The 25,682-nt window shown below is 36.2% G+C and overlaps 1 protein-coding gene across 9 annotated transcripts in view; it reads right to left on the reverse strand.

The window, feature by feature from the left end:
- Positions 1-2,879: 2,879 nt before the first annotated feature.
- Positions 2,880-25,682, reverse strand: part of CAPRIN2 (caprin family member 2) — a 42,970-nt gene continuing 20,167 nt past the window's right edge. For 3 of the 9 annotated variants that reach the window (XM_055573132.1, XM_055573141.1, XM_055573151.1), the window contains exons 7-19: positions 24,941-25,108; positions 23,996-24,039; positions 22,438-23,115; positions 19,721-19,843; positions 18,461-18,542; positions 16,181-16,236; positions 13,847-13,951; positions 12,416-12,562; positions 9,546-9,714; positions 8,006-8,188; positions 7,177-7,277; positions 4,937-5,000; positions 2,880-3,802 (exon numbers count right to left, since the gene is read on the reverse strand). In XM_055573132.1, coding sequence (XP_055429107.1) covers positions 3,234-3,802; positions 4,937-5,000; positions 7,177-7,277; positions 8,006-8,188; positions 9,546-9,714; positions 12,416-12,562; positions 13,847-13,951; positions 16,181-16,236; positions 18,461-18,542; positions 19,721-19,843; positions 22,438-23,115; positions 23,996-24,039; positions 24,941-25,108 — 2,489 coding nt within the window. In that variant the 3' untranslated portion in view covers positions 2,880-3,233. Of the gene's footprint in view, positions 3,847-4,936; positions 5,001-7,176; positions 7,278-8,005; positions 8,189-9,545; positions 9,715-12,415; positions 12,563-13,846; positions 13,952-16,180; positions 16,237-18,460; positions 18,543-19,720; positions 19,844-22,437; positions 23,116-23,995; positions 24,040-24,940; positions 25,109-25,682 lie in introns of all 9 variants that reach the window. The other 6 variants (XM_055573155.1, XM_055573111.1, XM_055573176.1 and 3 more) reach the window with 6 other exon arrangements.

A 25,682-nucleotide genomic window follows, 5' to 3' on the forward strand; every position in this document is an offset into this window, starting at 1 on the left:
AAAATACCCCTGAGATACATTACCAAGTGGAGGACCTAGAGAAACAACTCAAAAATCTTTCATCAAAATAAAGTGTTTGTCATGGGAGCAGAGTGGAATTCATGTGAAAAAACCTTTAGTCTACATGCCAAAAATTATTTCACCTTATAAAATACATATAAAGTATCATCACAAAGATCACAATAGAACATCAGTCAATAAGAAAGAAAATTTTGCAAACAGGGAAGATTAAAGTATAAAAACACAGTATGTGATGTCAAAGCACTGTAAAATTGTAGCTATCACAGAGTTTGTGTATGTGCGCAAGCATGCTCAGTCACTCAGTCATGTCGCTCTTTGCTACCCCCTAGACTGTAGCCCACTAGGCTTCTCTGTCCATGGAATTCTCCAGGCAAGAACACTGGAGCGGGTAGCCATTCCCCTCTCGAGGGGATCTTCCCACCCAGGGACTGAACCCACATTTCCTACATTGCAGGCGGTTTCTTTACCACTGAGCCTCTAGGGTGGAGTTTAGAAAGTTTCAATTTAAAAATGGAATGGTTGACAAGATACTTGGTATGGGAGGCAAGTGAACAAACCTCTCAAAAATATTTCCTGCTTTAAATATCTGTATTTACTCCCTAAATAACTTTAGAGGAGATAGGAGTCAGTTACTCACAATTCTTAAGGGAAAATTCATTTAACAAAAGACTAAAAGATTTAAAGTGGAAAAAAAAAAAAACCTCAAGGCAAATTTATAGAAAATCTATAGAAAATAGAAAAACCACCTCCCCTATCTCTATCTCCAGTAAGACAAGTAACAATCTATATATTCAGAGATATATTGTAACTTTATGGAATGCCTTTCCACCTGTCATACCCACAAGATCCTCTCAGTAAAATATAAGTTCCTTATACAAGGTCCCTAAATGTGCTTTTGCATATCTATGGATCCCACCATCTCTTGCAAAGGTATCTAAAATCTGCTTACGTACATCTTTCTGTAAAGACATCTGGACTTTTACTTAAAGATTCCAGAAGAACTGTATCTTCAAAAGTTATAGTGCTTCAGAATGAAAGATCTTGTTCATCCATTCCTTAAGTCTAAGAATTATTAATTTTCTAGTTCATTATCTTTATACTTAGAAAAATAGTATTTCATTTAAAATACTCTCCTAAAACATGAGTTTCATGAGGGGATATCCTAGGTAATGAATCTCTTCTTGTTGGACACTTATCTTAAAAAATATAAAGTCATTCACAATATTTTAAATAAACATTGATTGGGTGCTGGATAAAAAACTAAACTAAAGACCCTAATGCAGCAGAAAATAGTGGCTAAAAAGGACTGAGAAAGGCCTCACTGAACTTGATCAACTGTTATTAAACATCAAGTTTTCCACTCAATCATTTAATCATATTTCTGCTTTCCTATACAGGGGCTTCCCTCATAGCTCAGTTGGTAAAGAATCCACTTGCAATGCAGAAGACCTCAGTTCAATTCCTGGGTTGGGAAGATCCACTGGAGAAGGAATAGGCTACCCACTCCAGTATTCTTGGGCTTCCCTGTATACTTTTCAGTTTGTGTTCTGGACATAAAAGCCATGAACTAACTGGAATACTGATATCTTTAACTCACAAAGTACATCATGTGTTGAAAAGTTCTGTTAAATAGTGAATCACATTACATCCTCTATCTTGAGAGCACTATACTAACATTTAACACCACATAGGATTTAATTGCTAAACCCACACCGAGCTCAAAAACATTAACCATAATGATTTAATGCTCTTATACCATCTTCCTGAGATTATTTAACAACAGAGTGAGTGAAGGATCAGAACAAGAACTTTCTACCTCAGCAAGTGACTTGCTTGGTTGCAAAGTAAGAATGCCCTTTCTCTGACCCTTAATAAACCCTAGCATATGCAATCAAAATGTTTATTTTAAAAAACTATTCTTTAAAGTCACTGAGAAATATTATCAAGTTCCTATTAGTGAGAAACATTTACAAACAAATCAAGATCTGTGATGATGTATGCCCAGATGGACACTAAACTCTGGCTATACTGCATGCAAGACAGTATATACACATGCAGAACCCAAAAGTTTTCAGAATGAGAAAAACACAATTACAGCACCTAACGTTTATTAAATGCTTAAGTGTCAGTTACTGTATTAAGTCTTTTAGATGCATTAAACTGTTTAGCTGAAATTCACAACTGCCCTATGAGGCTGATCTATCATGCCCATTTTACATCTTGGGAAATGGTCTTTTAAAAAATCTTAAGATGTATAACTTGCCCAAGATCAGTTACTAAGTGGCAAAAGCAGCACTCCAACACAGCACTGCCTGACACAGACCGATGTGTGCTTTTTGATGACTAAATATTTTACCTACTCAAATTAAGAATCCACGAAAAAGCATAGCCTTATTGACAGTGGACCAGTAGTATTATCTATGTATCTCCTGCTCTATTTTGTATTCATATGGTAGGAACTTGAAGACAGCTAAATAAAGGATAACACACTCTACTACAAAATAACTTCAAGGAGAATATGTGATTTAGGCAGTGGAAAACAGATGAAATATTTTGATGAATGATATATATAATAACAGAAAAGTAACTCAAAGGAGCTCTCATAAATAAAAGGCTTATTTTAAAATAAACAGTATGATTGGGATTGGGAACACGTGTACACCTGTGGCGGATGCATGTTGATGTATGGCAAAACCAATACAATATTGTAAAGTAAAAAAAAAAAAGAAGAAATAAATAAATAAAATAAACAGTATGAACCCATGAAGATTCCCATCCAAGAGTTATCAGTGATGAACACTAAAAACTAAACATCTTACCTCTTAACTAAATGTTTAATCAAATAAGAACACTGAAGATGCAGGTAACTTTTTTATTGAGGCACAACAAGGCATTATAATTTGCCTGAACGTGAGGCAGTTAGTTTAGTAAGCTGAACATTAATACAGTTAAGGATTAAGTGCAAACAATATACATTCACAGCTTGACTAGCGAGGCTACATCACAATTTATAAAGTGCCAGATTAGTGCTAATTGTCATTCAGCTTGAAATTTTTCACCATGAGGAGGAAAACAAAAAGTAAGGACCTCCTCCTCCTTCTAGGAATGAAAACATTTTCCTTAACCAATCAGTCACAAGGGCAAGAACTACTTTTCATTATTCCCACTAATTAGAACACCATATCCTTTCACTGTCGATTCTGTACTGACTTTCAATCTTGGTAAAGCAGATAGCCTGAAAATGTAGAATATTTCCAGCTACTTCCATAAATTGCTCCTCTGTGCAAACGTAACCATATCTGGTCTCCCTGGAAGAGCTGAAGAATTGCGTGATTGCTAGCAGTTTCGTGGTCTGGAGCACCATCATTGGCATAGGCAGATACCAAGACCTCTTCATTCTTCATGAGGTTGACATACAGTGGCACATTCACTGCCAGCTTTAGCATATGAAAAATGAAAACATAAGTGCCATTCACTGGGCAATTAAATCTACCAAGCTGAAGATCAAAAGTTTCTCCCAAGTTGTTCAGAAGAAGATCAAACACAATAGGTTGGTCTAAAGTCCCAGGGGCAAGATTAGAGGTTCTGGCTGCTGAGAAGGCAACACGCATCTGCTGAGGCAGGGGGTACACATGTACTGGCAGTATGGTGGCTGCTGGGTTTGTCACTGGCACATCCACAGGGGTCATGCTACGGGAGTCTCCTTGTCCAGAGTCACCACTGTTAAAGGTTTCGTTGTCTCTTTCTGGGCTGCTCACCTGAGAAGAATCACTCCACCCTGCTGTTTTATTAGCAACAGTGAGTTTCTCATAATGAAGCAGTTAGCTTTGAACACAATATTTAACATTAGTTGGCTACTGAAACACAGATAAAAATACATTTTATAGTAAGTTTTTTAAAAAGCAATAAAGTAGAGCTACAGTATACTTTTCTAGATTTCTCTGACAATAGGTTTGTATAGTACTATTCTAAAGCCATAAAGGACCTAGATGATTTTGTCCAGTAGCTTTATTTTTTAATATTAAGAAAATGAGGACCCCAAAAGGTTGGATAACTTAACACTAGTTACAGCAGGCAAAGTGTAAAACCCAGATGTGAATGAACACTCTATTCTTTATCTTTCGCCCATATTTCTGAGTTATTAATTCCTCAGTGATAAACCTCCAAGTTATCTAACAGAGAAGGACTCAAGAAAACTGAGATTACATAAAAGAAGCAACTTTTGGAACTAGACACTCAAACATTTTCTTATGGTACTAAGTTCCATAATAAATGCTTATCTTTATTTCTAAGTTAATGTGATTTCATAAAATTTTAATGTTTTCAGTAGTATACAAAAACACTGCTCAGATAGAAGGCAAAGATAATGTGAATAGTGGCTACTTTCTTAAAAGAAAAAGCTTCTTTTTTCTTGTGACAAAGTTAATCTTCATTTTCTCAGTTACACTGAATCTTTTAATTGTACCTTCACATTTTAAGAAGTATTAAAGTATCCTGCTTTTATTCAAGTCATGGCGTCTTAACCTCTGTTTATTCCATCTATCAATGCACTAAGGGGCACTAGAGTTATCTAGGAGTGCCCATTATTCCACAACCACCATCCTGAAACAGCACCCAAAACTATACCAAGCTGGTATAGTGAATATGCACCTAAGGTTAAATAATGCTCTGGTGTTGAGCAAATTTAAAACAATACACAACACCCACATACACTTAAAAGTGACAAATGATCTCCACAGCCTTTCTAGTAGTCCAATATATCTCCCTTGGGTCTTCAGTACTGCATTTAAGCAAACCAAAAACCTCAAAAGATAAATGTTGAAAACAACATACTTTGGGGAGAACTTGACAGAGAATAAAGAAAGATCTAGAGGTACGTTTTGGGTAAAGAAATTCCTCAGTTAATTATCCTTACCTCTCGAATTTGCCCGAGGACCACCAGATGTCCCTCCTCGCTTGTAACACTGCTGGAAATTATCCTAAAATGAACACATAGTATTTACCTCAGCACAAAAAAATGCAAAATAGTTATTAGCAAATAAATCTGTAAGACTAAGTCCTCTGAGCCTTTGATCTGGCCTTCTCCAACAACCAACCAAAGGGGCTCAGATGACACCAAGAAAAACAAAACAAGGGTCATAGTAACATATATCTTCATCTGTTAATTAACCTGACAGGTTAGATATGTTAACACTTGCAAAAACAGGAAAGCATTTAGATAACACTACATAAAAGACACAATGCTAGGTTATGAGGGAAATTCAGAAATATGGCCTGGTCCTCTGTGCCTCATTTCAATACAAAAGGACATAATAAAGCAAAAATACAGACTAATTCAGTCTCTCTAGTTATAAACCAAAGGGTGATGACAACTATTAACTGTGTCAAGGGTTTTGTTTTGACAGGGAAATTGGTAAGAATTATAACACATGAACATATTATTTCCTGGAATCCTTACCAAAAAATGTCCAAAAGACAACATTTCAAACTGACTCCCAAGTATGATAAAAGCCCCCCGTACAAGTCATGAAAAGAATAATTAACAGTGTCATTAATTATTAATGTGTAATAAAAAGTTTCAATAGGACAAGAAAATACATAATAAAAATAATAATATTCCTACCCCAAACTCCTCATCCTCTTCCCAAGAACACTACTATCATTGATATCTTATGTTTCCTCAATAAGAAAGCGAAAACAGCACCAAAAAGTACTAGAATACTGGTACTGAGAACAGATGTGCTATTATTGAAGTTTGTTTTAGTCAACATATTCTCTTCACACAGAGTATTGACAATCAAGTAATAATAGTATTTGAATCCTTGATACATGCCTGGCATTTTCATACAAAGCACTTATGTCCATCACTTCATTTAATCCTCAGACTCTCTCAGAGTAATCCTCAACACTTCAGATATAAGTAACTCAAACTGATGAGTCTCCATCTAAAAGATAAGGAACTATGGAGAAGGAAATGGCAACCCACTCCAGTACTCTTGCCTGGAAAATCCCATAGACGGAGAAGCCTGGTAGGCTACAGTCCATGGGGTCAAAAAGAGTCAGACACGACTGAGTGACTTAAAAAAAAAAAAAAGATTAAGGAACTAGAGCTCAAAAAGTTTATATAACATGTCAAAGGTCACACAATGAGGGGAGTGGTGAGATCCAGGGTCAAACTCAAGTCATTCAGGTCACATGGTGTGTTCTCCAAAGTGTGTTCTTCAATACTGCCTCTGTACAGACATCTATCTTACCTCATGTAACTGTAAGTGCTTCGAGTATAGATCCTTTGTATATTAACAACAGAACTCAGTAAAATACCACATATATAACTGAAGGCTTGTAAAGCTTCAAAACTTAAAATGCTAATGTAGTATAAATTCATATCCAGATATGATCAGAGATAAGGAGTTTCCAAGGACTGTTAAAGTGGAAAGTCTAACATCTTCCTATCAATCTTTTACCACATACAGTGAAGAATATCTGAACTATTCAAATAAAGAATTAACCAAAAAATTAAACTTTTAACAAAAAGGACTTTCCTATACTTGATTATCTAGAAAAGCTAAACTGTAGGCAATATAGTAAAGCCTATGGTCTATGGAGTTAAACTTGCATATAATTTCTACCATTTATTTGCTGAATGACCTTATACAAGTTACTTGTTTCTGAACTCCAGTTTCCCTTGTAGAGTGGTGAAGTAAATGAGTTAATGCAAATTTAATCAAGACCGTAACACTTCCTGTGCTTCCCTAGTGGCTCACACGGTAAACAGTCTGCCTACAATGGAGAAGGCCCAGGTTCGATCCCTGAGTCAGGAAGATCCCCTGGAGGAAGAAATGACTATCCACTCTTGGATAGTGGAGATCTTGCCTGGAGAATCCCATGGATGGAGGAGCCTGGCAGGCTATAGTCCATGGGGTCACAAAGAGTCAGACACGACTGAGCAACTAATACACTTAAGACCTCCTAAGTTCCATGTAACAGGCAGTTGTCATGTATCCTACTTGGGTTATTAGAAAAGCTCCCAACTCAACTCTCCATAGTAGTAAAAGTGTCATTACAAAACAAATTATGACTCTGCTATAGGTTAATCACTAGCTTCACATCAACTGTACTTCACATCAATTGTTCAATTATGACAATTATTCTTACCCTTTGGGAATAAGGTGTTCCAGGATACTCTCTAGCTTGGAACTGTAGCTGGCTATAATTTCCATTGGAAATTGAAGGAGGTCCTCTATAATTATCAAAACCTAGTAAATAAACAACTTACATTAAAATGGGCAAAATTACACTAATTTAAATAGTCTGTTCTATACCACTTAAAAAGTTAAACTGATCTTATAAAGCCATCACTAGATTTATGCCTTCTTTAAGAAAACTCTTTAATATTATTTCCACAATAAAACACACATTTATAAAAATATCACAGACTTCAAATAAGCCAACTGTAGAATTTTACTATTGCTGGGATACAGATGGGGTTGGGAAAGAATGGTGGTTAAAGCCTTGGTCTAGCATACTTTGCCAATATCATGCAGTGACTAGAATACTTGGAACCATATCTAACTTAAAAGACTATCACTATTATACTCTCAAAGTTATCATCTGTGGTATACTCTGACAAAAAAACTAGGAAATGGGTATTGTCTTAACTATAACATGTTTTGAGCCAGCCAGGTCAATTAACAAAAGAAAGAAATTATTCAAATATGAAAACCAAAATTAATTCCTGGAAAAAACAAAATGTTCAACCTTTTACTTCAGTAAGTCACAGGATCAATCTGTTTTTCATACAAAAAGTTCCTCTGTTATAGACAAAAGATATATTAGAAATACTCTTTTTTGCAGAAATAGGGAATTCTGTATGACATTATAAACAGAAACAACACAAAGGAACAAGGTAAAGTAAAAACAGCATGAGTCAAGTAAATATATAGACAAAATAATTCAGTATAATTAAATTTTATTCAGAGCATACCTTTATAACCACCAGGGGACCGATACGAATTGGTTAGTAATCTCCCACCACGAGTACATCCTCTAACAGATCCCCGGCTATTGACAAATGGTTGAGAGGGTCTGGGAAATACATTCGTCTGTGCTGGGTAAAAGGCAAGGCTACCATTGCTTACTTGAATAGTTCCATCGGGAAAACTTGCTGCTTAAGGAAACAGTTTTAGAGTCCAAGAGTTAAACGGTAATAAAAATTTAATATTCTTTATACTTAGAAGTTAGTGTAGAGCAAACCTTTAATACAACTTTCTCCCTTTAAAAAAAAAATAGGTGCCATAGATATGCATGTGTATATATAGAGATGTTTAAGTAATAAAATATTATTCAGCCCTAGAAAGAAAATTCTGACACACTCTACAATATAACATGGATAAATCTTGAAGACATTACGGTAAATGGAATAGGTCAGTTACAAAAGAACAGATATTGTATGATTCCATTTATATAAGATAAGTACTTAGAGCAAATTCATAGAGTAGAATGCTGGCTGCCAGGGGCTGGAAGGAAAGGGAATTGGGGAGTTATGTTAAATAGAGAAGATGAAAAATTTCTAGAGATGAATGGTGGTGTGGGCCACACAACAACTTGGATTGTTTAATGCCATAAAACCTATACACTTAAAAAATGTTTAAAATGATGAATTTTATGTTATGTATATTTTTACCACAAAGGAAAAATAAAGGCTAAATATTTCACCTCATGGAGAAAAAGAAAGTGAACTTTTATTAATACTTTAATTGAAAAGGCATATGACAAACAATACCCTTTATGTACGTTGCCCGTCCTATGTTTTCACAGCACAGGTTTTGAGAAAAGAAGGAGGTATCTGTGGCTAGGTCCAGGGATTTACATTCACCACCTCTTGCAATTAACGAAGTATTCAGAATGCTTAATTTGTTTGCTTAGGCTTAAGTTTTAGAAAACCCAACAGGGGTCTGAAATACCAACATTAAAAATCTACAAATGCTTCTTATGATTGGGAAATGACTACAAAGTTGCCTGCTCTTTCATGTACCTATTATAATAGCATGAAAGACCAAAAGGGCCTCCCATCTCTAAGCAAAGAGTGGAATAAGCATAATAAGTTAAATATGTATCTTCACATTAACCAATGCTCTATTTCAAGAGAGAAGAAAAGAGAAATGGTCAGATAGCCATCTGTCTGTGATAACACAGAGTTAACAATGATTTCAAAGCCTTCATAAAAGCAGCTGGATAGTGTCTTATGCATCTCTACCACTGCTGATGGTAATCAAAGCAATCAGATTTTTAAAAAGCCTACTCCAAGGTTAAATCAGCCATCTAAGTCCTACCTCTACAAACGTTAAAAGTAACAGGTGAACTTAACTAAAGAGAGGAAAAGGCATTAAGCATTTCTCAGCACTTGAACAGGAGAAAAGATAATGCTTACTAGTCAGGAAAGAACCGCTCAAATGTCACTACAGACTTGCTTTCCATTTAATTAGCTCTCATCTAAGTCTTCAAAATTTACACAAAGATCTTACCAGTCTCTTGAGAAAGGACAGTTTGTTCTACGTGGATAGCTGGCAGTTGGCACTGGGGTGGTGTTTGTGTACTTGCTGTAGTAAAACTTTGATTGTAGCCAGGTGAATAAGGGGATTCTTTTATTTCTTGTTCTTTCCGTGGAGGCAGAGGTGCATTAACATTAAATACCTTAAAAGACAGAGTACACTGAGTCATTTGCAAAGTTTCATAGAAAATAATAAGAGATGACATTCGGCAAAACTCTGCAACATTCAAAAACTTCTGTCTGATGAGCGAAGGACTTGAACAGACATTTCTTCAAAGACAATAAATGGCCAATAAGCACATGAAAAGATGCCCAACATCATTAGCCGCTAGACAAAAAAATAAATCAAAACCACAATGAGATACCACTTCATACCCGTTAGGACAACTATTACTTAAACACAAAACAAAAAAACAGAAAATCTAAGTATAACTGAGGGTGGGGTAAAATTACAATCCTCATGCAACGCTGATGGGAACGTCAAGTGGTACAGCCGACTGTAGAGAACAGTATGGTGGTTCTTCAAAGAGCTAAATGTAGAATTAGCGTATGATCCGGCAACTCCCCTTCTAGGCATAGAAAGAGCTGAAAGCAGAGATTCAAAGAGAGATGTGCACACCTGTGTGCACAGTATTATTCATAAGAGCTAAAAGGTGGAAACAGCCAAGTGTCCATCAGCAGATGAAGGGTAAACAGAATGTGATATATGCATGCATACGATGGAATGTTATTTCACCATAAAAATGAATGAAATTCTGATCCATGCTACAACAGGGATGGATGAACCTTGAAAATACTATGCTAACTGAAATAAACCAGGTAGAAAAAGGACAAATATCATGAGTCCACTTATATGAGGTACCTAAAAATAGGCAAACTCATATAGAGACAAAGTAGAATACAAGTTACCAGGGGCTAGGGAGAAGAAGGGGATAATGAAAAAGTTCTGGAAAAAAACAGTGGTGATGGCTGTACAACACTGTGGATGTACTTAATGCCACAGAATTATACCTTTTAAAATGGTTAAAACAGTAAATTTTATGCACATTTTACCACAGTTAAAAAAAAATTCCTATTTGATTTCTGACAGAAGTTAAATCAAGTTCAAAAACTACCTCTCCTGATATTACATTATCATAATGCTGCTTATTGAGAATAAAAACTTCCTAGGGGAAGGGGGTACTTTTTTCAGAAACTGAGGATGAATGAAAAAAACCTGTAAATTCAGTACTGAATTTCTACCACGTGGCAGGACAGTGATTTGACCAGACTCTGGTCACTGAGTATAATAAAGCACTTTTGTTACTCTTGAGCCCCCTTATCCTGCTCCATTTTTCCTCAATACACATATGATATAATATATATATGAGTATTTTTCTCTCTAGCCTTCCCACCTCCATAATAAAGTATAAGCTTCTTAAGCACAAAGACCCATCTATTCTCCATTGTTACAACCCAGGCATTGTTGAACAGTGCCTGGCTTTGTAACTACCTGTTTGTTGAATAAATGAGTAAATGAACAAATAAGAACCAGTTTGTACTACTGAATAGGAACCAAACAGGTAGAGAAGACAGACCGGTGTGAGCAAAAGAAGTATTTGTGATAAGAATGTACAGGGCAAGTCCAGGGGACTAGTCTGGCAAGTTATACCAGGCTTCAAAAGTTACTGAGTGTCAGGTAAAGACATTCAATTTCATTTAATAATGGAACAATATTTGCTTTTAATTAGGAATAAGAAAAACTTAATAAAACCAATGTAGCTTTGTTTTTTTTACTAAAAAAAACCTGTGTACGATGGATTGACAGGCATAGAGGGAAAGCAAGGACACTGAGCTTTTTCTAGGTGGCCAAGCAGGGAGTAATAAGATTAGTGAATTCACGTGTCTGAATTCACCAGCCCATCTCCCTGCCTTGTGTCGGCTTCCCACTGCCATTCCACTGGCCTCATCTCACTACTGTCACTCACAAGGACGTGAAGCGGGACATTAAGCATCATCAGGAAGAGTACTTATTGGCTAAGACTTTGCGTTCTTCTAAAGAAGTTTTATATTTATTCTAAGTTTAGAGAATAAATATACAAACTTAGTTGTAATATAATCTTAAGAAGTTTTAAACTACAACTTGTAGAAAGAAAGAAAGAAAGTGAACTTGCTCAGTTAATGTCTGACTCTTTGCAACCCCATGGACAGTAGCCTGCACCAGGCTCCTCCATCCATGGGATTGTCTAGGCAAGAGTACTGGAGGGGGTTGCCATTTCCTTCTCCAGGGAATCTTCCCGACCCAGGGATTGAACCCAGGTCTCCCGCGTTGTAGACAGACGCTTTACCATCTGAGCCACCAGGGAAGTACATTGTAATTCAAAATACCATACAAGTCTTGAACAATTCTCCAAAACCCAGCATGAGATGAATGAAGATGAACTCAAATGAAAGTTTCAACAATAAGAGAACACACAAGTATGTGTCCTGTATTTCAGGGTATTGATGCCGTGGAATACCAGAACTGTGATATTAGTAACTGTTAGTATTATTAAGCTATTTATAGAAAATTATGTTTCCCACTTACATTTCATTTCTTTAATATGGGTCTCCTCAGCTTTGCCTATCACTAATTTTCAGAAGGGTAAATGCCCTGACAAAATACTCATTCAAAATTATTGAGGCTTTGGATTTAACACTCTTCCCTCCACAAACAATATTTCCATTGAACAAACACAAATTCTGTCAGTCCAAATAAGAATAATAGAAAAGGCAAACTTTTTCACATAGTACCCAATATTAAAGAAACAGTAGCTTTTTAAATGGAATAATGAACTGCAATCATCATCCATGTTTTATACTCACTGTCTGCATGGCTTGAAAGGGTGCTGTGTTAATGGTTACTGAACTACTACTTGCTGGAGGTGACTGGAAGCCCTGTTCAGAGCCCTTTGACATGGGAGGATTTGGAGAAGCTAGTGAAGACGGTTGCTTGCTTGGGGAAACTGCTGCCTACGGAGGAGAAATGCAGTATCAGCCAATCACCTGCCATACAACAAGCAGTTAACTTACACTAAACCCCAGGATGGCATAAGTCAGCAAGTCCTATAGGATGACATTTGGACATAGGAATGCAAAAGAATAGCTTCTGCTTACAATTTCAAATCTCAGTTGCTGAACATGCACACTAGTATTTGCTTTGCACAGCTTGCTGACTAAGTGAGAATCTTACTATTAATCAGTCTAAGAGACGAGGGGTTGAACTTTTTATGAGGACCTAGTCCCTTTCAAACCCTGTAATGATATTTTCTAGTTCAGAATCTAATATTATTCCAAACTTATACAGAAGAATTAGGTTTAAGAAAAACCCTGGGTAAGTTGCTTAGTCAGTGTTAACTTTTTTCTGTTTCAAAGTCTTAGTAGTGGATTCCTTAGTCAGCTGCCTTTAAAAAGAAAAGCAAACCTGAGCTAATGTAAATAACTCTTAACTAAGGGAATTAGCAACTCCTTGATACAACAGATTATAAAGCCAAATACTTAAAAAGATAGGAAAAAAACAATCCCAATGAGGTAATGAAGCAGACAGGTGTGACTCATTAGGTGGCAAACACTTAATTTAAATTTAGACCAAATCAACATCATAAAAACTATTTTCTTATATAATGAATATATATTCTTATATAATAGTTAACCAAGAAATAATAATAAAACCTGAGTTGCTAAATTAATTTTAAAAATCTACCTATCATGCTATATCTATCTCAAGGATTTGCTCAAACATAGTAAAAACTATCAAAAGCATAAACATAATACTGTCAAAATGCTTTGACAAAATTAGCCGTAAAGAGAATGGAACTCATTCTGACTGAGTCAGTGCTAATATTAACACTATAAAGTTATTGAGTCTTCAGTTATATGTATAAAAGATTTTTCTCCTAAGGAGTCCTTCAATATAAATATAATGAGAAACTTGAACTAATTGCTAATCCTAGCCCTACCTAGAAATTTTCATTCTTCTTACATTAGCATTTCAGATATAATTTATTGTATCTGAAAAGGAAATACACTTGCCTTTTCAGTCTATTTAATACACTATTAAGTCTATTTATATGGTAAAGTCACAATAAAGTTAAAGTTACCTGTGTAAGTTCCAGGACTACAACATCAATAAAAAGCAAACATTAGTAAAGTATAAATGTTCAGTCATTAAGTTGATCATGCCTGTAATTCACATGTTAAGCTGGTTCTGCTATTCTTTAAGTCAGAAAGAAATTAAGACAATTGGTTTCTTATTACCTCAGGAGTCTCTGAGGTCATAAACTCTGTTTCAGATCCTGAAGAAGCCTGATCAGTAGTAACCAAGCAAGCATTTGAGCTACAAGTAACTGGAGAAGAAGCAGCCTAGACACAGGAAGATATAAAAAATTGTAAAAGGCACAATTTGTTCACTTTATATTACATGGGCCCTGACCTTCCCAACACATTACTCTCACTGAACACTCAGCAGTGCCAATTGCTATGCTTAACACTTTAATACATATTAATATATTTACTCCTAACAATAACCCTGTGCAATAGGTACAACTATTCCCATTTTATTCATAATCAGGCAGAAGCAAAGAAAGTTAAATAATTTACCCAAGATCACTCTAAAATTAAGGGGTAGAGCTGAGATTCAAATCCAAGCAGCCAGCTACACTGCCTTTCCAGGCCTAGTCACCAAAGCTACACATTTAATCCCATCCTCATTTATCAAGATTCTTGGCCCTGGAAATCTGGGGCCAGATTTTCCATCAGGCACTCAACAGCAAGCTTCCTGGGCAAAGAGCCCAGGGTACATTAACGCTCTGAGCATGGGTCTGCCAGAATCATGACAACTATCTTTTATTCTAAGTGCTCTCAGTGTCTTAAAGGAGTAGGGGAAGTATAAATAAAAAGGATAAACTCTATATAAATCACAATGGCACCAATATCCTAACAAAAATTAAAGCTAATATGTATAAAATAAAAATTGGGAGAAGGCATATAGGAACTAAGTCTGACAACTGTAACCGATAAAAAAAAAACTATGAAAGCAGCTAGGAAGGAATTCTATGGCATAACAGGTATTGGAATATAACAGAAATCCATAAAATTCTAGCAATCACAAGGTCCGAAGTGTCAGTGAATCCACTCCTTTTATCTAAATGCTTCAATTCAGTTCTCAGAAGCCCAAGTAATACATGGGTTACCCAATGCTAACAGAGCAGTTATGTTTCAGTCATCTTCTCGAAGAGTTCATCAGGATATGCTGCTTCTTGGGAAGGAGATGGGGATCAGGTTTAAAAAGTCTCATGGAAAAGGGCTTATGAAAAAAATTTTGAAATCCTTTAGAGCATTTTATGTATTTAAATAGGTATAATTTAGATCTGACCAAACTATTACAAAACAGGAGTGTTTTAAACCTAGGCCTTGCTTCTGGCCTCCTCTTTAAAACAATGAGACAACCACCCAAAATAAATGCTATTGGCTGTTGTGGGAACACAACTAAGTTAACTGCCAAAAAATTCACAGATACTAAGTTAAGGCAATTTGGCACACCTGATAGTTAAGCCTTAAGAGACTATGAATTTTAGTTAAGAGGTTAACAAAGAAGATAAGCATTATTTACATTAGTATTTACTGAGAAGTTAAGGCAGTTTTTGCTTCCAAGTTATTGCTCTTTAAGTAGACCAGCTAGAGTTCATTTTAAGTATTTCTGAGTAAGCATGATGATGGAGGCCAGTGGTTCCAAAAAATCAATGTGCAGATTCACCCAAGGAGCAGACTAAAAACATAGATGAATAGACAACACCCCTGGAGATGCCAACCTTACAGGTCTAAGGTGGTAACTAACAATATAGTCCTCTCTCAGTTATCCACAGGGACTGGTTCCAGGACTCGCTGTGCTACCAAAATGGAGAGATGCTCAGACCCTACAGTCGACCCTCCACACCTGTGGTCCCACACCTTCAGATTAAACCAACCTCGGATATGTAGTATTGTATGGACTTAGTGGGAGAAAAAAACACATATAAGAGGACCTGAGCAGGTCAAACTCATATTGTTCAAGGGTCAACTATATGTATTTTTATTAAAGTGACCAAATGATTCTCATGCAGCCACCCCAGAGGCATGCCTATGAGAACAATTAGACTAGACTACTGGTTTAGCAAAAAAAAAAATCTTAACTTGTTGACTGAAAGCCTCATACAGAATCTAATAGTTAGAACACATAACGTGGAATTCTTTAGCTAGAGCAGGGAGTGGGGTGAGGGATTAACCATGAATTAAAAATTCGTTTCTTTCTTTAGACTCTTTACTATGCCAATATACTAAGTAACTTAGGTAGCTTAAACAGCAAAGTAAGATTCCCAGAGTACCTCTGAATTCTTCAGGCTTGCTCTCTCCTTACTAAAATTTCCTTCTTTGTTGTAACAGATGACTTGCCCATGTTCATTAGGGAATTTTTTGAGGACCAGTTTTACTTGATCTAAAAAACTAGATATCCTTAAAACATTTTCAATAATTTAGTTAGGAATATTAGAATCAGTGAGTCTGACTGTTCATACCAATGCAAGAGTAAATGAAAGATGAATCTGGAGAAGTTACCTGTAATGGCTCTTGAAGAAAATCACTTTGATTGGATAGATTCTGTTCTGTAGATGCTGTAGAGAGTGAAATCAACAGTAAACTACTGAGGGAAGAGAAAACGTTATGCAAAAAACTGGATGGAAACTAAAGTTTATATTGTACAAAACCAAGCAGTAGCTAGAAGAACTGGGTCTCAAGTCCCTTCTATTAGAGCTTTAAAAAGTCAGAGAGGATTATAGAGAAAAAGCATCCTAGTTCCATCTGTGATATTTAATAATGTTTTATGGTTAAATGGACAAAAGCAGCATTTCGAGTCTTCTAAAAGAAAAGAACTGTGACTTTTTAAAAACCAGTGCTGTAATCTGGAAGATAAAATCTGAGCTATCATGAGCAGTAATTAGCTGATACACTTTAAATTACAAGTTTCAAAATAAGTCCTTGCGGGGGTCATCTGTCTCTTCATTTTTTTTTCTCTTTGATCATGTAAATTAAACATACTTTTCAATTACATAGTTTCAGTTTGATTTATTCTTGTTAATGTCTATCACTTTTATTAATTACTCTCTCTTCCTTCTCCTTAACCAACCCAGGAATTACGGCACGAGTCTTCTGGTTGGTGTATACTGCTTACTACAGCTGAACTATGGCTTTGATCATGTCATTCCACTCCTAAGATAAACTAACGCAGAACAAAAAGCCTGAAGTCTGAAGTGTCAGACCAGATTCAGATTAACCAGTGTTGGTGCAGTGTTAATCAGTTCAGTCAGTTTAGTTCAGTCATTCAGTTGTGTCCGACTCTTTGCAACCCCATGGACTACAGCACACCAGGCCTTCCTGTTCATCATCAACTCCCGGAGTTTACTCAAACTCATATCCATTAAGTTGGTGATGCCATCCAACCATCTCATCCTCTGTTGTCCCCTTCTCCTCCCACCTTCAATCTTTCCCAGCAAAAGGGTCTTTTCCAATGAGTCAGTTCTTCACATCATGTGGCCAAATATTGAAGTTTCAGCTTCAACACCAGTCCTTTCAATGAATATTCAGGACTGATTTCCTTTAGGATGGACTGGTTGGATCTCCTTGAAGTCCAAGGGACTCTCAAGAGTCTTTTCCAAAACCACAGTTCAAAAGCATCAATTCTTCTGCACTCAGCTTTCTTTATAGTCCAACTCTCACATCCACACATGACTACTGGAAAAACCATTGCCTTGACTAGACGGACCTCTGTGGGCAAAGTAATGTCTCTGCTTTTTAATATGCTGTCTTGCTTGGTCATAACTTTTCTTCCAAGGAGTAAGTGTCTTTTAATTTCATGGCTGCAGTCACCATCTGCGATTTTGGAGCCCCAAAAAACAATGTCTGTCACTGTTTCCATTGTTTCCCCATCTATTTGCCATGAAGTGATGGGACCAGATGCCATGATCTAAGTTTCCAGAAAGCTGAGCTTTAAGCCAACTTTTTCACTCTCCATTTTCACTTTCATCAGAGGCTCTTTAGTTCTTCTTAGCTTTCTGCCACAACGGTGGTGTCATCTGCATATCTGAGGTTACTGACATTTCTCCCAGCAATCTTGATTTCAGCCTGTGCTTCATCCAGCCCAGTGTTTCTCATGATGTACTCTGCATATAAGTTAAATAAGCAGGGTGACAATATACAGCCTTGATGTACTTCTTTTCCTATTTGGAACCAGTCTGTTGTTCCATGTCCAGTTCTAACTGTTGCTTCCTGACCTGCACACAGATTTCTCAAGAGGCAGGTCAGGTGGTCTGGTATTCCCATCTCTTTCAGAATTTTCCACAGTTTATTGTGATCCACACAGTCAAAGGCTTTGCCATAGTCAATAAAGCAGAAACAGATGTTTTTCTGGAACTCTTTTGCTTTTTCCATGATCCAGTGGATGTTGGCAATTTGACCTCTGGTTCCTCTGCCTTTTCTAAATCCAGCTTGAACATCTGGAAGTTCACAGTTCACATACTGTTGAAACCTGGCTTGGAGAATTTTGAGCATTACTTTACTAGTGTGTGAGATGAGTGCAATTGTGCGGTAGTTTGAGCATTCTTTGGCATTGCCTTTCTTTGGGATTGGAATGAAAACTGACCTTTTCCAGTCCTGTGTTAATCAGTGTTAAGCAGTACACTAAATACCACTGATATAATTTCACTCACAGGATGCAAAAGCCTCAACACTAGATGTACAGAGTAGAAAGGAGTCAAGCAAGTCAAGAGTAAAATTATTTATAAAAGAAACAATTGGAACAAACAGCTGTAGGTATAACAAATCTTAAGAATGAGGACATACCTACTGGGCTACCTGGAGTAGCTGAAGGCGGCTGTGACGATGGAATTGCACTTGAAGGTTTGTCAAAATCCAGAATAGATTCCTAAAGATAAGATTTTAAATAATGAGTGGAAGCAAAGATCACTGTTTGTTGGTAAACCTATTACCAGTATTTATGATGTTGTCATAAACCTCTGCTTATTAGCTATAGGAATTTATCTAATAACTATCTTAAGATGTTAATAACTTAAGTCTTTTAGGAGAAGAAATTAAAAGTAAATCTCAAGTAACTGTCAAACCTTAAGACTATCAAGTATTAAAATTCTAATAGTAATTCCAAGGCCAAGTTAGGAAAACACCTCACTTGAAGGTTTAAACATAAACATTAATCCTAGCATAGACTGAGCCCTCATTTTTATTATAACCAATGAGAAGTTCTAATTATTTTATTTCAACCACTAAACTAACTCATGGTCTTAGACACTTTCATGACAACAAGCCATTCTCTTCTCCCATATGCCTAACTTGGTTATCCTGGAAATATTTCTAACATTTTGAGTACTTAACTTACACACTTGTAGTGATCATTTTAGGTTCTTTATTTATCATCAAATAATCTGAAGAAGTAAGCAATTCCCTCACTTAATAAAAAAGTAGAAGGTTGGGAGTTTGTTAGATTATATAACTGGTAATTGGCAGAAGTGGATTTAAATGCAGGTCTAACTCCAAAGCAAGATCTTTTTACTATTAACACACAAAAATCTCTATTTGCCTATTTCCTAGCTCAATAATATCACAATATTTTGAAATTCTGCATGTGTTTGTATAACACAATTTAACATTTAACTATTGACTTAACTCATCTTATACAAATGAAATATAAACTCTTTGAGGACAATGAATGTCATGATTATTTACACACAATGGCATCTATCAAATACCAAGCATAGTACAGGTTCTCCCAGTCTGAGTAGAAACTGCTAATGAGCTACAGCAGCAATATCATTTGAGCACTTTAAGCTTCTTACATGTTTAATTCATTTCATTACTCACAACAAACAGGAACAGGAACTATTATCCTCATTTTTTTTCAAAAAAGAAACTGAGGCAGAAAGTTAAGTAACTTGCCTAAACTCTCAGAGTGAGCAAGTGGCAGAGCTGAGGTTTGTTCTCATTCTGAACACCAGAATATATGCTCTTAACGACTTCATTTAATGCTTCAGACCAGAAGCTAGTAGCCCCATAACTAGCATTTAAGATTCACTTAATAATGACTCATACTTGCATAAAGTTACAAGTTCCTTGAATCTGGGTCATCAGATCCTGCAGTTTTTCTTTCCTCAATACTGGATCCTTTGGAAGGGTAGAGGAAGAACCTACAGGCTGATGCATAGGCTTAGGCACCTACAAGATAAACCCATAATGTGTAAGAGTGAAGTTCAAATTCAACAGCTTGATTCCGGAAACTTAGCTTATCACTGCATCTTAATGTAATCAAAACACATAGCAGTGTTCACTTATAGGTTTATCTCAGGTAAAGAATTTCCACATAAATGCCTCTTCTAAGTAATTTAAACAAACTTTAAATGTTTCCCCCTTCAGTACAACTTTAATGGGAACTGTTGCTAACCATCATCTTTTTAAAAGGAAGGCCAATAACAGCAGAACTTCCTTGACAAAAAGTTATTTCATTGTGGACATCGGTTACCTTACGTCCTCCACAAGATGCCACTGCCTACAATATAAAACACCTCAATGACGTTTTTCCAAGGAAAAAAGTTACTATCACATTAATTATATATCCCATTTTTAATATATATCTGATTTCAGAAACATTAAGGTATACAAATGTATACACATATATCCTAGAGTTTAGGAAATACATTGTTATATTTTGTTATAAAGTAAGTATACTTTGGCGGGGCTACTGATGTTTAGAATGTGGTCCCCCTCCAGCTAAATTTCTTAAGATTGCTGAAACAGACCTCATGTTTATGGTTATTTCTTACAGGTATCAGCAAACCGATCCCTACCAGCTCCTCCTCTCCACCTTCTAATTCACTAAGAAATTACACAGCTAAGCTACATCAACAACGTCATAAAATAATAGTTAACAGACCTTAAGGAAATATATGAAAGACTCTTTTAGGAGAAAAGTATGAACTTTGGTGATTTATTTCATGTATCTAGTCTTTTGTCTTTGAACTCTTTTTTGCCCTTGACTGTACTTAGTCATATTAAATAAAGACAGTGGAGATTGCAATACAGATAGAGGCACACACTCACTGAGAGACCCTGTAACTTCAAATATGATGATGTCTGTGCCATAAGGTACAATAAATGAGTTCTGACCTTTACAATTAAACACTCTTGATTTTAAATACTATTCAACAAACAGCAGGGTATCAATATTTCCTATGGTCAAGGCTCAGCACTGTTATACCTACTGGAATTTTTAACTGTGTTTTTTGAGCAACTTTATTGAAGTATTAAATTTGGTTTATAAATTTCCCAAAATATTGATAGCTATCCTGTTAAAATTACTATCATATCATATCTGGTTAATGAAATAAGGCTATCAATCTTCTGCAGGGTCAGGATGAAGCTAAAATTACATTACCACTTAAAGAGGAAGAAAGGAAAATAAAAGGAGACAAATATCTCTAAAATTCTCTTCCCAAAAGGTAGAATTGAGGCAGGCGTAATTTATAAAATGCAGTGATCTGAATTCCCTAAACAAAATGTTTTCTGCCCCCTCACTTTTTAATTGAAGTATAGTTGATTTATGATATGCAATATCATGTTAGTTTCAGGTGTACATCACAGTGATTCAGTTTTTTATATATGTATGTGTGTGCATTCTTTTTCAGAGTCTTTTCCTTTATAGGTTATTAAAAACTATTGAGTACAGTTCCCTGTGCAACATACAAAAATAATCTTCAAACTGTTAAAGGACCAAAGATATATGGTCCTCAATACATCTGGGTTCGATCCCTAGGTTAGGAAGATCCCCTGCAGAAGGAAATTGCAATCCACTCCAGCATTCTTGCCTTAGGAAACCCCAGGGACAGAGGAGCCTATTGGGCTAGTCCATGGGGTTGCGAGGAGTCGGACACGACTGAGCAACTAACACTTTCACTTCTGGCTAAAATGGCATGGAAGTTCAGGAACACTATGAGATGGACATGGAGAACACTGGGAGGGTAGTGAGTTCACACTTCTTAGCAAACAAGGTGATAACAAGTCTTCAGCAAGTTTGCACTGAAATAGTGGTAAATAACTTCTAATAAAAGACAAGACTAACTAGCACTGTATCTAAGGATTATTCATTATAAGCCTTATATTACTGGCATGAGTTATTTATTATTAACAAAATGAGGCCTCATATTTGAACCAAATCTCATACTCCAAAACTTAATTATAGAATGGTAAATACCTATACTTTTCATCTGCAGAAAATTTTTATTTTTAAACAGAAACAGACAACTAATCCAGCTCCCTCCCCAAGCACTAATCTTCAGAAACAGGACATGAAAGATTCCTGTTTCTTCTCCTGTCCATTTGTTCCTTATTCAAAGAGGACAAGCTAATTGAATGACTATAAGTCAGTGAAAGAGAAGGAAGAGAATACAGAAAAATGTAACTTGCATCAGAAAAAGGTCTCCCACCTTTTGATATGCATTTACATATCTCACTTCACATTATATTCTTCTCTGAACTATCATTATTTTGATGTCATATCATGTCATTAAAACTTGAGCATTAAAACATTATTTTCTAATTGTAGAAATTTCACTTCAGGTTAAGCACAAAAGACAGACTAAGTGCTTCGATTTTCTAGGAAAAACAAACTATGTGTTAAAGGGTTAAGTGAAATACTTTATATATTAATATGGGTTTTACTGGGTTTTTTCTAATGAGAAATTTTAAATTATCACTATCACAAATCTCTATTTATGCCTACAATGACAGGAACAGACTGATACAAATCAACTCACATCTTTGGGTTCTGTATTAAACTTCCTGGGAAGGAGCTGGTCATTTGGTATGAGGCTTGCTGCAGCTACTCCCCAGGACTTTGGAGAAATCTGTGATTGTGGTGTTAAAGGGTGTTTCTGACTCTCAACATTGTTTTCCCAGGATTTTGGAGTCTCTGGATGTCTTGAATCCTGTTCTTCACACGTGGGAGAGGTCCATGACTTGGTGATGTCCTGGTCACTCTGCACAGAGGGTGTCCAAGACTTTGGCGTTTGCTTCTTTGGCTCCTGTTCTTTCTGTGGCTGAACTGGCCAAGGCTTCAGTGTTTCCTGCTTCTTCTGTTCCTCTTGAATGTATCCTGCTTTGGATTTGGAAGCTTCCTGCTTCCACTGGCCAGGAGTTGGTTTGGTTTTGGAGACGTCCTGCTTCTTCTGCTCTTCCTGCAGAGTGGACCTGAGTTTTGGAATCTCTTGTTTCCTCTGTTCTAAGGAAACCGCAGGCTTTGAGACCTCCTGGTGCTTTACAGAAGACTCCCAGGACTTGAAGGTTTCCTGTTTCTTCTCCTGCCCATCTGGTTCAGTAAGCATATCCCAACATTTGGGGAGATTTGGTTTTCTAGCATAATCTGCTTCCCAAGATTGCTCTTCATCTTGTTTACTTGAATAATCTACTTCTGTCATGTAGCGTCTGTTAAGAAACTAAACCAGAGGGAAAACGTGTTCAAGTCAGTCTGTAGACCTTGGGGGCAGTACTAAACTCCTATGTCCACTGGTCTGAACCACAGTGCTAACAGGAAATTTCTGTCCTTAACCTCCTTGAAGAGAGTCTCCTCCTTTTTGGTCCATTCCTTCCCCCTCAATTAACAGAAAAACAAACTTCAAAAGTAGCGATCTACATTTGACTCACCTCAGACTGGTAAGCAGTGCACATCTTGGTGCCACATTTGCTTGATTCAGGCTCTTTTACCAAGGTTATTCTGCCTCTGCCACCTTTGGGACCACATGACTCCCTCAAATGTTAAGGCAGAGGATAGTTCAACTACACAAAGTTATTCTCTTTATTCTGAAGCCTTATGTTCCCTGAATTACCAGCCTTTTCTTTATTCCCATTATGTATCAATCATATTGTGATTCTGCTTCTTCCATTATTTTCAGCCTCCATGAATTAAAATGTCACTTCAGAAAGAGAACAAATACCCTCTTCTGTTACCAATATGAGTAAATTCTGGCAAGAGCAAAATCCTACTCATCTTTAAATTCCAGTACAGGAGCCAAAAACAGCAACAGCTAACACTTGTATGCCAGGCCAAAGTGTAAGTAACTTAGAATTTAAGTGAACTCCTTCAAACTTCACAATAACTATGTAGGGCAGGCATTATCATTATCCCTATTTTATGCAGGAGAATAACAGACACAGCTGAGCTAGGTATCTCGCCCAAAGTCACTAAAAAGCTAATAAGCTGCAAGGCCAGGATTCAAGCTTATGCAGTCTAGATCCAGAGCCTCAGTTTTTAACCACAACACTACCCAAAAGTCTCAAAACCCAAAGTTGACTGAAAATTGCCTTTTAGTACCTTACCTCTTGTGGTTGTATCTCTGGTTGTGCCAGTTCCATAAGAGACTCTGAGAAAATAAAAGAAATATTAAATAAATACCAGGTAAACCATAAGTTTTTAGACTGATTACACTATAATTCATTTAAGAAACAAATTTCAGAAGGGTAATAGAAAAAGGATGGTGCAATTAAGTATATTTATGGAAGAAGTAATTCTCACTATTGGGTGTTGGTCAAAAGCATGTGGGCTGAGGCTAGTTGGAGCTAGTTGCTCTCCTTACGCAAGACAGTTTTCTGAATTCAAGCTGCAGTTACAAACTGATTTCTGACTGAAAATAGGACTATCTCCCCTTATCCACAAACACCAGCTTCTTTCAAGATAAGAGTTATAGCTCTGGTGTCATGGGGTATAAATGAGAAACACTTGAATCTTGCTAGTGGCTACCAGAAAGCTGCTTGGACTACCTCCTTAGAAGTAATATTTCTTGCCAGCCTCAACAATCATTAGTAAACGTGTTACTTAAAGTATTTCTTCAAGAAAAGTAGAATTTTGAAAAACATTTCTTTAACTGATTTTGGGATCAGTATGTTAACCTTAGATTATTTATATTCTTGGCCTACAGTAGAGTATTGAACTCTACTATAACTTACATTTAAACAGTTTTAAATGGAATGATCCTAATAGTTTAATGAAGAGATTCCTTCAAATTCCATAAATGCCTCATTTTAACAGTATACTCTCTTGTAACAAAGTATAACCTAAAGTTTCTATTGAGATTCACTCTGCCAATCATGGTAGTAAAGCCTAGACATGTTTCCTAAACCTAGGCTTATCCTGGGACTAGTAAAGATTTCTATGCATGCAGAAAATAAAATTAAAACAAAGCAATCATTTTACAATGATTTGACTCATTTGGTTAAGTGTTAAAAATGCAACCACTATAAAGAATTTCAGAGATCACAACAAACCTGACTCTTTAACAGATTCAGTCTTCAATAATTGTTTTTTCTTCTCCGATTTTATTAGCATTTCTTCCTCCAATGATACCTCTTTTTCCTTAGCATTTTTTGGAACTGGGATACTTTCAAAATAGCCTGAGTTCAGCAATTTAGAGAGTAGATCTTTCATGTGTTTGTCTAACAAAAAGTGACTAAGAGTTAGTTATCACATAGCTGAATAGTTCATGGAAAATTATTTGAAATAGAAATCTTAATGCAATTTTATCCTAGTTGTATGTCATTATAACATTTTACACTGGGGATACTTAAAGAACTGGTCATACTATAAAAAGGAAATATGTAGTCCATCATTACCTCATACTGAATGAATATAAATTTTAAAAGTCAGAATCCCAAAGTTTTAGCAAGTCATTTAAGTTTCTCTGGACCTCCATTTCCACCATTTGGAAAATGACTAAAAATCAGAGATTCCAATTGAAGACTCTAGTATGTCATAAAAAGCACATATGTATTCCCTGAGCTTGGAGAAAATAGAATTTTCCCATCCACCCCCAAGACATCACAATAAGCAATTACTCTACCTTCCCCAAGTAACTATGACTTTGGAGAAGTAAAATAACACAGTTCCTCAAATATAATCTTTAGAAAAACCTATCTTGGACAATCTCTAAAGAATGTTTAAAGTACAAAATTCCATGATTAAGATTTTACTCTTGAATTATGCTGTATTTCACTCCTACCACATCACCAT

Source organism: Bubalus kerabau, chromosome 1 (assembly GCF_029407905.1).
Source record: "Bubalus kerabau isolate K-KA32 ecotype Philippines breed swamp buffalo chromosome 1, PCC_UOA_SB_1v2, whole genome shotgun sequence".
Lineage (NCBI taxonomy): Eukaryota > Metazoa > Chordata > Mammalia > Artiodactyla > Bovidae > Bubalus > Bubalus kerabau.